The following is an 18,411-nucleotide window of genomic DNA, read 5'->3' as shown; positions in this document are numbered from 1 at the left end:
AATAGATTACTTATTACAATTACACTCAATAATTCCACCATCTCCTTTCTTCCATCTGACAACCAGACGGTCGGATTCACATCGCATTCCGCTATGTATATCTATATATATACAAATAATAGATTGAAGTCGGAATTACACTAAATAATTCCACCATTTCCTTTTTTCCATCTGACAACAAAACGGTCGGATTCACATCGCATTCCGCTATGTATATCTATATATATACAAATAATAGATTGAAGTCGAAATTACACTAAATAATTCCACCATCTGAGAACAAGACGGTCGGATTCACATCGCATTCCGCTATGTATATCTATATATATACAAATAATAGATTGAAGTCGGAATTACACTAAATAATTCCACCATCTCCTTTCTTCCATCTGACAACAAGACGGTCGGATTCACGACACGGCGCGATTAAAATTCCTTCCACCCGCACTAGGAGTTTTGCTAATACTTTCAAAGTTTGAACAGCCAACTAGCGGAACAACCTACCGAGGTCATTGTATCCTGACAACTATAACTTAGGAGTCTTCAAGATAAGAGTGAATAGGTTTCTACTAGTTAAGTATGTGTTATCGAAGACTTCTTCACCGCTTAACATCCGGCGAGACAGAGGTCAAATGATTTGCCTATAAAAATACTTCTTTCTACTTTAATAGAAGTGTGTGGTCTTATACCAAAAATAGGAAGCATTTAATATGCAAAATTTATTTATATTATTTAATTATTAAATACATAGACACTTTTAGAAAATATATAAATAAATTGGTAATAATTTATTTATTTACTTTATTAGAGATAAACAGGGACAAAAGGCAGTAAGAAAGTACAAACTTAGAAATATAAATTAGTTACAATTGTTACCTTATAACTATCTCACTAAGAACATTTAATGATTTATAGTCAAACCATAAGAAAAATAAATACATTACTAAACATGGATCAAAAATCCAGCGCATTCTGCATATCACACCGCAATAATTACGATCACAGCAAGCTGTCACGTTGTAATGAGTTTTAAATTGTATTGTATGTACTCAATAATTTCGAATTAAATTTAACCTTTAACTGTGGACGCGCGGTCTCACAGACCGCTTGCAGTTTGTAATTTTTGAGTTTACACCTTTCCCCTTGCTCCCCGCGTTTAAAGCTCTCAGTAGCTTTAGTTTTAGCGCCGAAACGTATGTTGAGACGAGAAGTTGTGTCGGTGGCCACAAATTAGCTGAGTTTTTTTACTTTATACTTTAACCGCGGTCTGTCGGACCGCACGTCCACGTTTCCTGCGTAAATAATATGAACGGTGATTTTGTTTAACTTGATTGTTTTATATTATTTTCATTCAAAATGTCAATGAATATTGAACGAGAAGATGGCCTATGATCATTTTATATCGCATTCTTGACTTGTGTGGTATAAATGCTCATGTACTACACAATGAGCACCAGAGCAAAAAAATAGAAAGTGGAGTATTCCTAAAAAAATAGCACGATCTTTAGTCGTTCCGCATATGCAAAGACGAGCAATAAAACCAAATATTTCAAACGAATTGAAAATGACAATGAGGCGAGTTTTATTATGGTCAGATATGCTCTTAGATGAACCCCCTAGCCAGGAGAGAGTCCACCACTTTGTAGGCAGGTCATATGTTTACAGTGTTCCAAACCCTTGTGCAAGGACTGCCAATAATTTTAAACAATTGGACCAATGTCAAAAATTTTGTATTTTAATTTGAGTAGACTTTTATTCGTTTTTTTATAAGGTTAAACCTTAGATTTATAGTATTATTGATCTCTAGTAAATGTATGCCAAAAAGTGCCTTTAATTGTTAGTATGCTTTATTTTATTTACAAATAAAGAAAGACTGATTAAAAGCCTCGGAATTATTTAATTTCAATATACCTAAAAAACAAAAAATACAAAATTATACAAATAAAATTAATATTTACGTAATATTTGGACTTCAGAACATAGCGGTCCGAGAGACCGCGCGTCCATGGTAGTGTGACAAAAAAATGACGTCCATAGTTAAAGGTTAAGAATTTAAGCGTAGGTGGTAGAACAGGTGATCTTATCGCTCGAGGCGATTTCTACCAGTAAACCTTTTCAACAAAGGTATTTATGTTCGTCCATCTTTCACCTTTGGAGATCGTTGCCAACATAGTGATTTTTATGAGGAAAAAATATTTTTAATTAAATTACAATTAATAATAAAAGTGTAGTATTAAATAATTATTAACCAATAATTTCTCTCCTGTCATCGCACGCATTATTTCTGCCCGTAGGAATGGACAAAAAAATCCTACGTTTTTTAACTTTCTTTATTTACATTTTATTGTACACAACAAAATTAAAAAAATGAAACATTGTATATAGATGTACAATAGGCGGTTATCGTTGGATGAGATCTCTACCAGAAAACCTTTGGATATAAATGAGAGACATGAATGAGAGGGCAGTTTAGGGTATACGTACATACAAATATATACATTATTATTATCATACACACATACACAAATACATACATTACTATACACACATACATTTATACAATATATATAGTATATATGTTATAATCAAAAAAAATATTAGTACCTTATAATATCGTTGTAACGTACTTAAATTGCATAGTTGTTTATTTAATTATAGCTTTCTTTCCGTATCCAATATGCATTTTAAGTAAATAAATAATAAAAAATATAAATAACGTTATAAGGGTAAAATGTAAAGTACGTCGATTATTCACAACACGTGTTTACACGTGACTGAAATAACATAGCACTGTGTAATAAGATTTCACTCGAAAATCAATTACCGTCATTCTTAAATATACCAGTGTGTTTTTTTTTATTAATTCTAATTTGTTTCGCTAGTGTTTTTTACAATATTTATTTTTCGCTTTAGCTAAACGCAGACAGTTGGGAGAGGGTTGCCGCTATTTGATACGGATCTTTCTTTTCCCAGCTGCGAGGCACGACAGCGTTTTATAATTTTTTACAATTATTCTTACACGATTTTCTCTTATGGGTAAATACAGCTAAAATTTATACATATTAAAAATACAATTTGGAATACTCAATTATATATTAGTTGCTACATTATTTTATTTCAAGCCGCTGTCCAAGGGCTATAGACCGTTAAATGCCTTGAGATTTAAGACAATGTACCGGGCCAACTCATAAAAAGATTCTGCTTTAGATTTTTTCTTGAGAAGGTCCGGTAAGTTGAACGGAGGTATATTAACGTTTTCACATAAGGTCACGTGGTTACGTCTTTTGAATGCGAATCGGAAGCAGTGTCTGAGTAAGTGATCAAAAGTCTGTACTGTGGAGTCGTCACATGGGCAAGTCTCATTATCGATTATTTTAAAACGGTGCAGGTACTGCTTGCAGTACCCGTGCCCGCTTAATATATACTGTGTGTTATTCTCATTGACTGTTTTACATCTTTATAAATTTTTAATACCTTAAATGATTTAGAAACTTCCAAAGCGTTTTAAATCTTGTAGGTAGAAAAAAAATAATAGATAAATTGCCAATTACAACACAGTGCTTTGAAATCTAGATTTTTAAAATACAAAAGAGAAACATTACATTTACGCAAGAGTTTTACGCATCGAACTAACTCTATCAGGGCACTCCCTTGAAATTTTTATTTGTATAAAGGCCTAGACTATGTGCTTTTAATACTAAGTTCTCAAACCTATGCTATAAATGCCAACAATCAAAAAAGAAATACAAATATCAAGTCCTTTTATAAGTAAATAGAGTAGTGTAGTAAAAAGAATTGTGAATAACTGTTTCTCATAATTTTTAGTACTTATCATCTCTAAAAGCAGAATAGAAGAATAAATTGATAAAGATAAAGAATAGTTATTTATTTATTTACAAATTCCTATGCAATATTAATATATAATACATCAATGTTTACTTAAGAAATATTTTTCAATGTTAAGTTATATCCTTTTTATTTATTTATATATTAACACTTTTATGTACACCATAGATAATAACTAAAATAAAAAATGCATATAGAAGTACAAGAGTCCATATTATCGCTCGAGGTGATCTCTAACAGACAACCTTTGGAAGGAGATAAGAGACATGAAGGAGAGGGCAGTTTTTATACACTTAAAAATGTGTGCCGGGTCTATAACACCATGTAATATTTCTTCTTATACCTTTAGATGGTAATTTCTTTGCTTGCTAACAAAACGACTTTTCCGACAGTATACGTGTTTCTGGGTGAGCATATTGCACTGGTGGAATTCGTGAACGTGCTTAAGCGACGTGGTCTTCTTGAAGCGGGAGAGTATGCGGTAGTGGCGGTGGACGATGAAATCTACGACCCCAATACTGCTGCCATCACTCATGCAGGTAAAGTTTTTGAATTTTCTTTGTGTCTGCCGTATGCCCATCGTTATGGAACTTAAAACAAACTCTCTTACTATCTCTACTTCACCGAGGCATTCCTCTTCTGTTATATTTACCAATGGCCTTAGTCGTGCTTTCTTATGGCCCTGTTATAAGAGACCTATCGTTCACCACAATCTTGGGTGAGACAGGCTCTACTAAGATTGGATTTATCTTTTAAGTTTAATTTTTTCTGAAATTTTTTATCTTGTTTACTTTACCTCTTCCATACATCATATCACCTTCTGCTCTTTTCGTCTATCTTCTGCGACAGTTTCATTTGTACTTTTATCTTTCTTTTCTTCTTCTATACATAACTTCTTTCTCTACTATCTTCTCAATATCACAATAAGCTATCCCTTATTCTAATTTATTTAATATTATTATCATTTAAATATATGATATGACTTTATTTATTACATTTTTGTCTTTAAGTTTATTTTTGATATCTGTTACATTACTTTGTACTTTTAAATATATATTTTTTTTGGATAATTGACTCTTACCCGGCGTTATTTATAAATTTTTATAACGTCCAGAATAATTTCACTACAACATTTAAGGAATGCAGGGCGATATTCGCCGTCGCTCATTAGCTTCTTATTTCATCTTCACAGGATATTAAAAATTTAAAGAAACATCGTACAAAACAGCCCTAGATAATGAATTTTTTTATACATTTATTCACATTATTCCACACTTTCAGTTACAGGTGGTCACTAAAGGTATAATAACTAGTATAGGTTAAGAGAAAAAGCAAAAAATAGGACATCATTTAATATACATTTAACTTAAAACAAAATTGAGAGAGTTCCAAGCGCGTCTAAGTCAAAGTCTCCAACAAACTAATTGGTTTTGAAGTAGTTTCTTTATAAACGCCTTTGGTATAGTAATTAGAAAAAATAAATGACAAGCCGCAAAGTACGCGTCCTGATATTAAAAGACTTCAACATATTCAGAAGGGCTTTCTGTGATGTCTTTAACAAAAACATTTCATTATATTGATATAATATTTACTTTATTGGAGATAGACAGTAACAAAAGGCAGTAAGAAAGTACAAGCTTAGAAATATAAAATTAGTTACAGTTGTTACCTTAAAACTATCTCACTGAGAACATATAACGATTTATAGTCAAACAATGAAAAAACAAATAAAAATAAAAAACATTACTAAACAGGGATCAAAGACTATGGTTTATATATTTATATTATATTTGTTTATATTATTATATTATGATTTAAATTGTATTGTATGTACTCAATAATTTCGCACGAAATTGTTTTTTTAAAATATACGAGAGAGCACGAGAATATATCAATATCACTAACAAATGAATTGTAACACATCAATCAATAACCCAAAGTGGTAAATAAACGTGTGAAATGTACTTAATACACACCTCCCACATTTTATAAAAAAAACATGTAATGTTACTTAAAAGTTTTTTTTTGGTACAACACGTCTATATTTTTAAACCACTTACTGTCAAAAACAAGTTTGACACAGGTAAGAAAACAATTTTCTTTTTTCGTTGCTACGCTGGTAAATGTTTGTCCTTTTTGGATATTTATTTGGTATATCGAAAAGTTACGTAAAATTTGCAAAGAGGACCACTTGGTCTGTTGAAAAATATATTACAGATTATAAATTTATATTAGTAATGTCGCTTTCATAAGATATATTCACAAGGTTACATTTTTAACAAGTTTTTATTTCTAATCCAAATATAAACTTCGTTATCAACAACCTTTTGCCATCTAGTATAAAAATTATCAATGCTGGAGTAGTGAAAATCAATCAGTTTTTCTGTAAAATATGGCGACAGAAATATTACTCTTATCTCCCTAATATATAATAATTGTATTATTGGTCAATTTTCTCCATACATTATTACCGCCAGGTTGGCGATTCTACCGAAAAAAAACTGATAACAACCTCAATAGTTACTTCACGATAATTTTACCATTCACTTATGTTAGAAAAATTGAACATGTGAAAATTGTTACGTAAAAGCAAACATAAGAGAACAGCAACCTAATAAAACGACAATCACCGCTGTCTTTTTTTTCTGGTGTTTTAATATTTGCAATCTTGTCAATTTTTTCCATAATTTTCTAGCTTAAAATGGCGGAAATAAACAAGGCTAACTTTTTTCCTCTAAATAAAAAGACTATATGATATAAATAAAAGTTTATTTCTTTACGGCAAGTTCAGAATAGATACAATCATATTCTAACTCCACAAAGATAATAATTTTAATTATATAAATTGTTGAGATATAACCAATATTTAGTTTTTCGTATCTCTTGAAAAATTGCATTTTCAAACTTAGCATTTTAATAGATGGAGGCCGCGATATATGTCTCAGACATGTTTGTCTTCTACGTGATAAATAATACACAAACATGTTTTATTCTTCATTTTTTTTGCTGATAAATGTAACATTGCCTTAGGGATTTTATTATATAATGTACAAATACACTTTAGAACTAATCTAGATAATTAAAAATCATTAAATTGACTATAGGCTTCCATTGTCAAAGCTCAATCATCTATTTGTTCACAGACCACCTTATTCAGAGCAGTAACAGCGACATCCTGGCTTTTAGGGCTGTTCTAAAATTAACACCTTCGTATCCTACCAATCCCCACTACGCGTAAGTAACCATTGAGTAAAAAATATATAAATAAGATATATGTAAATCCTCTTATAAAGAATCTATTTTTCATATTTCATTATCGTAACTTTAATTGTTAAATAACTGAGTAGTTTTCTTTATAAATTTTATATATGTGTCACGATTTCGTCAAGTGTACAAGCATAGAGCATGTCTAGAATAGTGCAAAAAAATAACAAGATTTCTAAGTCTAATACGGGTACTATATATGTAATAGAAATTAAGTGTTGTTTTATAAAACAGTTTTTTTTTTTCAAAATACATCGTAACTATATACCGATATACAATCCCCGGTGATAAATATTGCACATCGAGTTTGGAAAGAGACAATCGGCTAATTTTAGCTTCGTAGAGCGTTATCCCTGTCGCACGTGATACAAATAGTCCGGTATCTATTAGGAGCTGTTACAACAAGTATCATTTGCTTCTTTTGATAATTATTTTTATTCTTTGTGTAAAATACACCTATTTTTCTATAATGTGAACATATTTTTTTTTATTTTACTATACCCTAACCTAAAGTCGTATAGAATCCGCCGAAATTAGCCGATTGTCTCTTTCCAAAGGTCGATGTGCAATATTTATATGTGCACAATTTATTATCGCCGGGTACTCTAATGTTTTCTTTCAATTCTTTTCATGAGTTCAATCTAAAAAAAAAAATCTTTCACAGGAAATTATGTCAAATGATTCGTGAACTATCTGCAAGTTCGCCATTCTGCGTTCCCAACTACCACAAGATATTTGAAGACACTTCGGTAAGTATGCATATATACCTCTAATGTATCGCGGATAACGTATTATCTTTTTATATATACAATAGAAAAGATAATTCTCATAGTTTCTATTAATTTAATTATAAGGTAAGAAACATTTAGTCATTTAGTTGGAACAATAAGCTTTCGTTTAGTAACTGTGAACTTGTCTTGTGAATTAATACAAAAAATAATAGAAAAAATAACAATTTGGAGCGTTTTTGTGCAGGTTCAACATGAGATCATAGGTAAGTTTTTTTTTGGAAAATTTCATCCTTATCAAAATTCGATTTTATTTAGTCTCGTCTTTCTTTTGTATTATTGTAAGCCAATTTAAATGAGCTTGGCCAGGTTCTAGGACCCCTGGTTATGGGGTTCCATTATTACATTTCACGTAAATAGACTGTAGAAATTGATTTTAAATATAGCTGATTTTTTAATTCGTATAATACTTGAAAATTTGACTGCCTTTTGTATAACTATAGATGAAATTCTCCAGTGGAAACCCCATCTTTTAACACTCGCAAGCAAACCAAGCACTGCTGTCTTTGCAATTAAAAAAGTGAAACAATTAGCGAACATTATTATAGGTTCACTCGTTTAGTTTAGTTACTTTCATAGTGTTTTGGTCTCAAGGTGTAATGTAAGGTATTTAGGGTATTGTGGTCAGTTAGTATGTCTTGTTGAAGTTATAAATACTTTATCAGCGACGCAGACAAGTAGTCATTCTAAATGCCGAAGTGTTCATATCTCTAATGACTGAATATATGAATGGTTGAATATAAGAAAACTCTTATAAACTGTGGTTTATTTTTAAGACCCTGTTTATGGGGTCTCTTGTTCTGTCCATGTGTAAGCAGAGATCTTATCTATAATACTATTTTTGTCACATATTGTTTTATTTTCGTTGCCACCTTAAATAACTTTTTAATGTCCAATCTTTTCTATACATACATCGTCTCACTTATCGCCTTATCCCCCGAATTCTTCATTAACATTTAATAGTTTTATTACTTATTTTTTATTAACTTTATCGCAGAATAAATTGTTAAACAATTTTATCACAGACTTAACATTTTTATCACTATTATTTATATCTACTATTAATAATCTTTTATTCTTGTTCATATAACCTTTTTATAGCGATCCAGAAAGATTTAGCAAAACTCCTCATTGCTTACCAATTTGGTAATGTTGTCATCCTACTGTGATATATTAGTTTATGTGATTACTACAAAAACAATATTATGTTGATGACGTCAAAATTGTTGAAATTATGTCTTTTTTTTGGTAACATTACAAAGGTTACTTCTCCAACATATAAAAAACATTTGTTAATAAAACATAGTACTTCGTTTATCTGAATATATTTCTATAATTCCTTCTTTGATGTTGAAAATAGTTCATTTCTTATAACTTTGTGAAGCCTCATTCTTAAGTTTTCCGCCCAATTGATGTTTTCTTTTATTATGATTCTTTTGATAAATTGAATATATATTCCGTAAACAATGCAAGTCAACTATATTATTAAATTTTACAGCAAAAAATATATTTTTACTTAATATTATGACTTTAACTTATAGTGAAGTATAACCACTTTGAAAAACTTGAAGCGGTATTAAAGTTCTTTAATAGGATGCTCTTCAAAATACACAGGAAATTAAACTCTCGTGTTTCAAACCCGATTGATATGAAATGAAGTTATCAAAAAGTTGTTTGTGCTTATGGATTTTGTTTTAGATTCATAAATAATAGAAATTATTTTTTATGGATTAGTTATTTAGCCAGTAATTACATAGAGTTGTTAATTTTTAAAAACACAAATTAATTAAAAGAAAGCAAACTTAACATGGTTGATAACATACATTGTTTTTCTGGTATTAGAATATCCTTCCCGTCTATACATATACCGAGGTAACAAAACTTTTGAAATACAAAATCTTGGAACGTTTTATTACCTGTTTTGCGACTTATTTGTAGGAAATGCTTTTATATTTCTCTATTTATACATAATTGAATTAAGAACATTAGACTAATTTTCGAAATTGGAATAGCGGCGGTTCTAAATCAACATTTATTTCCGTTGTTTTAATCTCAAGCACGCTCATATTAATTAATTTATTCATATTGTTACGTTCCAGCATCAATTAAACTGATCTTTATACTCAAAAGATATGTTGTTTCATGGACACATACTGAGTGTTCGCGCATAATTGCACGCCTTCGCGATCACTAAACTATAACTCCGCGAACTCCCTAACTTTTCTTTAGATATTCGGTAACGTATCGACTATCGCTTCGTTTTTGCTTCGTATAACTCACGATAAAAACTCTCCGCCTCACGACTCGTCTTTAAAAGCGGGCAATTACTTCCTAGACGATTTGACGCAGGATTAGAAGGTGAAGTAAAGAAACAATCAAGCCACCTAAAGCACGAGCCTCTTTCGCAGGCCGTACTTTAATTTATATAACCTGAAAGTTGCAGTAAAGGATTCAATAAAGCAAGGGCCGTAAAATAGCGACCATATAATTTTATAGCCTTAATTACGACACCTCCACCTTTTTTATGTCGCACTGTTAACCTAGACTAAATTCGTATGAATTCGACTGAAGAAGTTTATTTTGAACTTTATTCCCAACGGTCTCCTTTATGTTGGATATAAGAGTTGTGAGAAATATGCCACAAGAGCCTAATTTAATTAAAACTAAAACGAAGTTGAGGTCTTCTATAATAGAATATTTTAACTTAAATCACAACACTACGATAGTCCAACATGAGTCCACGACAAAATCAGACGACTTTATTTTTGTGATAACTTTTACAAATATCCGAAAGATTTATAGAACCGTTTTAAAAGTTTTTGTGTATGTGCCAAATTAATCCTTACAAAGGATAGGCAAGCGTAGTGTAGGTGATGTTCACTCAAATTGAGGCTTAACAACCTTTTTAAGGTTGTCGAAAACTGTATACAGGTCGGTTTAAACCGGTCCATCTTTGTCATCTATAGGTGAGGCCTATTCCCAGCAGTGGATATCTTAGGGCTTAAATGGTGATGATGATTTATCAGCATAGAAAGTTCACCCACATGTGGACTTACTATTTTGTTAAGATCGTCGGAAGACGTTGAATGCTGACCACTTTCAACCGCTCCAATTGGAAGTCCATCGGGTCTGTGTTTAGCGGTGGAGATCTCACGGTTGAAATAATGATGACGATGAAACTAACTTTCCAATATTTTTTTCTTATTTTTATGACGTAACAAATATCTTAAGTCTTTCTACGCTACATTATTTTTCAAGCTTCTACTCTTGAATATTTTAAGAGACATTTATTTTCCTTTTTATATTCATGAATACGGCATTCTTAACAGCATTAACAAATAGCGGTTTGATCCCAAGATTACGTAGCCTATATTTATGGTAAACAATCTGTTTATTCTAGAAACGTATGGAATACATATTTTACTGAAGCAATGTTCAGTGATTTTAAATTCTTTTTTAATGCCGCTACATTCAGTTAATTAATGCCAATAGTAGAAATACATAAGTAAGTTTATTAAAGTAACTTAATAGATGATACAAGAGCTCGTATAAGACTGTACTAATAATTACAGAAATTATTTAGAATGTAGATGAATAATATGTTTTTTTTATTTATGGCCGCCGTTATTCTATGCCTCTCTCATATCCCCTGTCTTAAGTATACATGGTGATTATTATTCTTAATAAGTTTCCATTAATAAATTTATTTGCGTCTTCACCTTTTGTACTTATCAATATCTTTCACACGTCTTTCTTTTATTCATCACATAGTCTATCATTCCTTTCCATACTCTATTTTCCTTCCTTACTTCGCTTTCACTTCCAGAATGCTACTTTATACATAATTTTTTTTTTTAAATTTACTTTGTTTATTTTTTCTATTTTATTTAATTCTATATTCAACAGTCTTAGATTTTCAATTGTTTCTTATATTAATATAGTTTCGGTTATTGCTAGTTTCAATTTTATTTTAATAGATTTAAAATACATTACAATACATAATAATATTAAGTCTTATAGAAGATACATAACGTCATCATCAGTGGCGCATAAAAGGGGGAATTCCACCAAAATATAATCCGTTATATACATCGGGCGAAAGAAATCGTTGTCGGAAGAGTAGATCTTGAGTTGCTCCTGCCATCAGTCACCGCTGTTCCCCGAGCATTTGATGCTGAAGTGTTCTTCTTTTCTTTTTATTCTACTTTCTTCAGTGTTTTCTTTCGGGTAGCCCTCTTGCAGGGACATATCTCGTCAGTGTTGTTCTGATTACTTTCTCTTTATTTTTTTGAGGTCCGTATGAAGCTATAGTCATTTTTAGCCATATGAGAGGCAGGGACGTTACATTTTCTGGTAAATCATTTTTTCATATCTACCTTTCCATTGCTTACCATCTGCCTATATCTTCTGCCTTTCTTCGCTTTCCTTCTCTCATATAGACGACCCCCTTGATTTTGGCATGCGTCTCTTGTTCCCTTTCGGAGTCGCTTTGTTATAAAAAAAACATTACGAGTTTTGATTAGATGCACTATTTCCACGTAACAATATATTTTAGGACATGGCGGTCATGATACAGAGAAATAAATTGGTTTGATAAAACCACTCCGTAGCGTAGTGGAATAAACAGCTAAACAATCAGGTTCGTTTGTTCACCACAGTAAACATAAATAGATTCTGAATCCCCATGAACTAACGCAATATGACCTCGGCGTTATTCAACGCAATCCCCAAGCAAAGATAGTGTTTGACTGCACGGTCATTTCATAAACATATTAAAATCACCTCCGTACGTGACGCAAATCCAGAAACTGAATGAATAATTTATAAGCACTTATGCACGAAATAGGCTCTATGTAGTATTTGAAAGTGCACTATATTCTTACAATTGGAATTTATTAATATTTTTTCATGCGGTTCGATAAAATACAATACAGTAGAGTAGATTTATTTTTATTTCATTGATAACACTAGCTTATACCCTTACCTTCGAAGGTATTACTTCGATAAATGCGTATGCGGCAAACAATGCGAATCACACAACCGCCACCGCCAAATTACTCAACAAAAAGTACAAACACAGCCATTAATCGGCACACAAAGCACTAATCGGTGTAACATAACTCCTGAAGATGCACCGTGGAGGGGTGAAACACGTGTTGAGTAATTTGGCGGTGGCGGTTGTGTGATTCGCATTGTTTGCCGCATACGCATTTATCAGCGGTCTGGCGGGCGGTGCATTTTATTGTACGACTACCACTGCATGTGCGGAATTGGCTAAATATTGGTCCTTTTCTTACTTAGGAATGACTTCCGCGAGGTAACGGCTGATTCTATTAAATATTTTAATACTTTTTATCGTACATATATTAAAACATTTACGAAAACAAGAATGAATAATATACATAGACAATATTAGTTTACACAATTTGATACGAGATGTCGCTAGTAGTACGTGTATTTATAATAGTACATATCAAACAAATACTTGGATACATTATAACTAAGAAATAGTACAATCGGCGGGCTTAACACACAAGGCTATTCAGTAATGCATTCTCATGGCCCCTATTATTGGAGCCATCTCGTACTTCCCTTGTCCTGGGTACACAGGGATAACAGTTCAGTCTTATTTCTATGCGCTTCTTCATTCTATCCTAATGTCATAAATTCATTCTCATAATTATTTCTCTTTCGTGCGTCACATTATCTTGCATTCCAATTCATTCTTTGTATATTTTTTTTCTTTGTAATAATATATTTTGTATTATTACGAGAGATATGATAAATTTCTACATAACAGTATAGTACACTACTATATACATAAAGTATTGTAAAATACAATATAATACACTACGATTAGAAAGAATACAATATTCGCATTGACCAGTTGACAATTCTCAATAAATATGAATGCACACAATGATCTAATTAGTCAAAAAGGGCGCCTAACCCGTGACAGTCTTTAGAAACATTTTTTTTACATTATGTATATATATATATATATATATATATATATATATATATATATGTGTGTGTGTGTGTGTGTGTGTGTATGTATATATATATATAAATGTTTGTTATATATGTATGTAGCTTTTGCGTTTCGTGTATATATATATATACGAAACGCAAAAGTTTTAAAGCTTTTAACTGACAAAGGATATATATTCATCTGATGGAAGCTTCTACACCTATATTTAATCACGATGGTTTTGTGAAAACGTGCTATTGAAAATAAAACACAATGTGATTGATCATCTAATTTGTTAGTAAAAATCTTTAAAGCATTCACTTACAATCATCCTGTATAAATTTATCACCATGAAATACGTTATGTTGATTTATTTTCTACTAGAATTCAAAGGGTCCATAACTTCTTGCAATACAGTCTGCACGGAAAGATAGTTAGCAATAAATTATTTTAAAAGGCAATTCGAATTTGGAATCAGATTTTCTCTCCTTATCTAAATATAAAATTATTTATTATTAAAATTCTAAAATAATTTAGTTTTTAATAGGGTGTATCATAATACGATTGACAATAAACGGGCTGTACATTCACTTATTTAAAACTTTTACAAACAAAACCAATCCCCTTGTACAACCTACACTATAAAATGTAATAAAACCTTATTGCATAACCTAAAGAATGTCGTAGGTAAAACATCTTACATGCTTCTTGCTTCTATTAGAGAAACAAGAATCATGTATAAAGAAAATGCAGCTTAAATACAAAGCAAAATGTTCACTATCCGGCTCGCTAAAGTGACATGTTGATCCTTTAGCATTTTCAGCACACTTACTCTCCTTTGCAAATGAAAACGTATGAAAGTATTTCTGACTTACAAAGGATTCAAATAAATCTTATATCTGACTATATTATCGCTAACACGTAGATTTAAGACGATAGATATAGTCAATATAACTATATTAAATTTGTTATTTAATGTATTTATATAATATATATACCTTGCAGTAGGTATGTATAGGCTGAAACATAGCACCTTCGAAAAGTCAATAATTTATGTATATATATACATACATATATATATAAACTACTGTCAGATTGTTGAAATGTTGGTTCGTTCGTTCGTTTTCAACGTCAATTTGAAACAAATGTATATGTTATACTATATATAAGTACATATTATAATGTTCAGCACTTTAATATAATAGTGAATAAAAATAAATATATGTTAAAATGTAGGTACCCATCGAAGCGGCCCACTTGTACGATGCAGTGACGCTGTGGGCTCGTGCCGCTACTGCAGCGATGAGGAACGGCCTTCCAGCAACAGATGGCGCCACACTCATGAAGCTTCTTCGCCCCACCACATACAGATCTCTACAAGGATTCGATGTGAGTATACATAGTATAAAAATAAATAACCAGAATAGTGTATATCAATATCCCTCATTGCATAAAGACGAAAGTCTTCGACCAATGTGTGATACCAGTAATAACCTACAAGATAGAAACATGCTCTCTCACTCATGTCTTAACTGACAGTCGCCTCTATCATGGGCGATGACAAGAGTCGTCTTTTATTTCTAAGGTTTTGCAGAGAAGTGGTGCAGCAGACCATTGCCAGGGACAAAAACATGTATTAATATAAAGGGTCGAATTAACAAAAATTGTAAACAAAGAAAACAAAAGAATATATGCTGCGAAATAGAAACCAAGGTGATATGGATTGTGGAAGAGGAAAGAAGAAAGAAAGGCGACGTGTGAAAGTAGATCAGGACGTGAAGAATGAATAATTTTGTGAAAGATATGATGACAAGAGAGAAAGAATTTGTGAGGAATCAGTTCTAACTTTCCTCACAAATTCTTTCTCTCTTCGTTACCGAATAGAAATGAAAAATGAAAAAAACAAATCAGGAAGAAGGTGTATAATAACAAAAGAGCTGACAGTTGCTAAAGAGGCCATGAAGAGAGCTATTGTCGGGATTTCTTGACGAAATAGAAAAAGAAATTCGTAGACCAAAGAAATAAACCAATAAAGTCCGGAGGATTAGTAAGTTGTAATAGCCCAGGCCACACAGCGCCCAGTACAAGTAGCATAGAACGTTCAAACAAAAAAGGACAAGCAGATCTTGTTAATGTCATCAGAATCAGGCTGCTTCCAACCGCTCCAAAACGATCTACGAGTAAAATGATGATAATGAAGTGATTTAATAATAACATTTTATTTACTTCTCCTTTACTTAAATACAATCAAAATAACATTTGAACACGAAGGTCTTTGACCGATGTGTGTTGCTGGTGATGACATGCGGATCCGAAACGTGATCACTTACGACAGACCTCATAAGAAGGTTGAAGTTCAACCAGAGAGCAATGGAGAGGGCTATACTAGGAGTTTCGCTGCGAGATCAAATCAAAAATAGTGCAACCAATGGACGTTCTCGAGTGGCAACCAGGAGCGGTAGACGCGGCGTGGGTAAGCCCACCACTGGGAAGACTTACGACATAGTTTGGGTCGCGAGAAATCGCTGGATACAGGCAGCGCAGAACTGATCATCGTGACATATTTCCGAGAGGCCTGTGCCTTGCAATGGGCGTCCATCGGCTGAAAAAAAAAGAAGATGAAGACAAAATTATCATAAATGTACATCGATGTCTTATTTTTTTCTTTTACAGAAAGTTTCTCTTACTGAATCTCTTGCTCTTATGTTATAGATTGTATCAACAACTTTTTTCTGGAGCACACATTTGTATCGCTAGCATTTTACCATAAGAGCAGTGTTTTTCAACTTGAGGCCCACGCCCTGGGACAATCCGGAAATCGACTCGACACTAATTTAACCCCTTCGCTTTAATATAAAAACTACAAGACGAAATTACTATTATTTAACTAACTATTAAAATTACGTAAGTCATAATTTATATGATAATACTGTAATACTAGAAGAAGAAAATTGCACAATGGAATAATAATAAACTAATTTAAACGTGAATATTTTAAATTAAAACAACTGTATGAGTCATTGACACTATCGTCGTGGAGCACGTCAAATGTCTGCGTGCCTTTGAATAAATTAACTGCAAATCCAACCTTCAGGTACATAACCGAAGGTTGACAATACAATTTATATTATATTTGTATATTATTATAGCAAACTTTATTTAGTAATAAAGAGACAGATATAGATATGTCTATAGTTATGATTTAGAGATTGAATTAGAAATGAATAGATAAGATGCGATAGAACGTATCCGAAATAGCCCGATGGTTTTAAGTTCACGGACCCCTCCGTTCCGTGAACTCAATTCCGATGAAGCTGTAAGAGCTGCAAGGCTAACAGCACCAACATCATACGAGACAATAGACAATAGCCCGATGGATTGAAAAATTGAAGTAGTAGTGGGCTGATGTTGACTGGAGACCACAAATGGGCAAAGACAGTGTAAAACGACCCACAATGTAGACAGATGATTTTTTAAAGTCATCAGAAAACGCAGTAAAGAGGTCGTTTCCTCATGGTCCTTCTGGAAATCTGTGAACGAATAGTATGTTGAGCAATAGAAATCTAAGTAAGAAAAGGACCAGTATTTATCCACTTTCGCACATTCATTGGCAGTCGTGCAACAAACCGAGTTTGTCCGACCGAGTTTGTCTGTGTTTGGCACTAATTGGTGTAACATAACTCCTGTAGATGCCCCGTGGAGGGGTGAAACACGTTTTGGGCGATTTAACGGCAGTTGTGTAATTCGCATTGTTTGCCGCATGCGCATTTATCAGCGGGCTGGCGGGCGATGCACTTTGTTGCACGACTACCACTGCATGTGCGGTAGTGGCTAAATATTGGTCCTTTACTTACTTAGGATGGACTTCCGCAAAATAACGCCTGATTTCATTAAATACAATACACGTCTTACATCTAAATTGTTGATAATGATTTAAAAAAATAAAACTTGATTTTTATTACAGATTTAGTCCTTCGAAGTTTTTTATTCGATTCGTTAATTTTTCGGTATGTAATGTCAAAGAAAGTCATTATTAATAGCGGTGAAATAGCCCAAGAGTATTTTTATGAGTCAAATCAGCAACTCTGACGTCACTGATGTTATTTCAGTGATTAAAACATTTTTCGCCCACGTTAAAGCGAATTTGGTCACGTGTGGCCTGTGTCCCGACCACCGAGCAGTCCTCGCTTCGCAAACTTTAACTTCGCTAACTTAAACTTACACACTATACACCTACACGGGTATAGTCCATCTTAGTGCTAACGTCATTCATATAACTGGAATAAAAGCTCACAAACATTTTTATCTCACAAATCTCCTGTTTCCGTGAACTCAATTTCGATGAAGAATAAAGTCTAAATCGGCTTGCTTAGCTTCAATCACATAAAACGAAAAACATTTTCAGTACAACCTCAATATCGGAGAATCTTCTTATATATACTTTTTATTATGGTGTGTCTACTTTTAAATAAATGTCTGACAGATATTACATTCTAACTTATAGACTAACGAGTAATGTAAATTTCACTAAATTTATTAATA

At 32.3% G+C, this 18,411-nt stretch overlaps 1 protein-coding gene across 1 annotated transcript in view; it reads left to right on the top strand.

The window, feature by feature from the left end:
* The first annotated feature begins 7,787 nt into the window (after positions 1-7,787).
* Positions 7,788-18,411, top strand: part of LOC137932345 (guanylate cyclase 32E-like) — a 30,234-nt gene continuing 19,610 nt past the window's right edge. Inside the window, exons 1-2 of the mRNA XM_068775948.1 lie at positions 7,788-7,859; positions 15,106-15,258. Coding sequence (XP_068632049.1) covers positions 7,788-7,859; positions 15,106-15,258 — 225 coding nt within the window. The remainder of the gene's footprint in view (positions 7,860-15,105; positions 15,259-18,411) is intronic.

The sequence above is a fragment of the Battus philenor genome, unplaced genomic scaffold (genome assembly GCF_028537555.1).
Source record: "Battus philenor isolate CCGP_79_NKW_IND1 unplaced genomic scaffold, ilBatPhil1.0.hap1 SCAF_9, whole genome shotgun sequence".
NCBI lineage: Eukaryota > Metazoa > Arthropoda > Insecta > Lepidoptera > Papilionidae > Battus > Battus philenor.
This window is presented reverse-complemented; position numbering and strand designations above follow the sequence as displayed.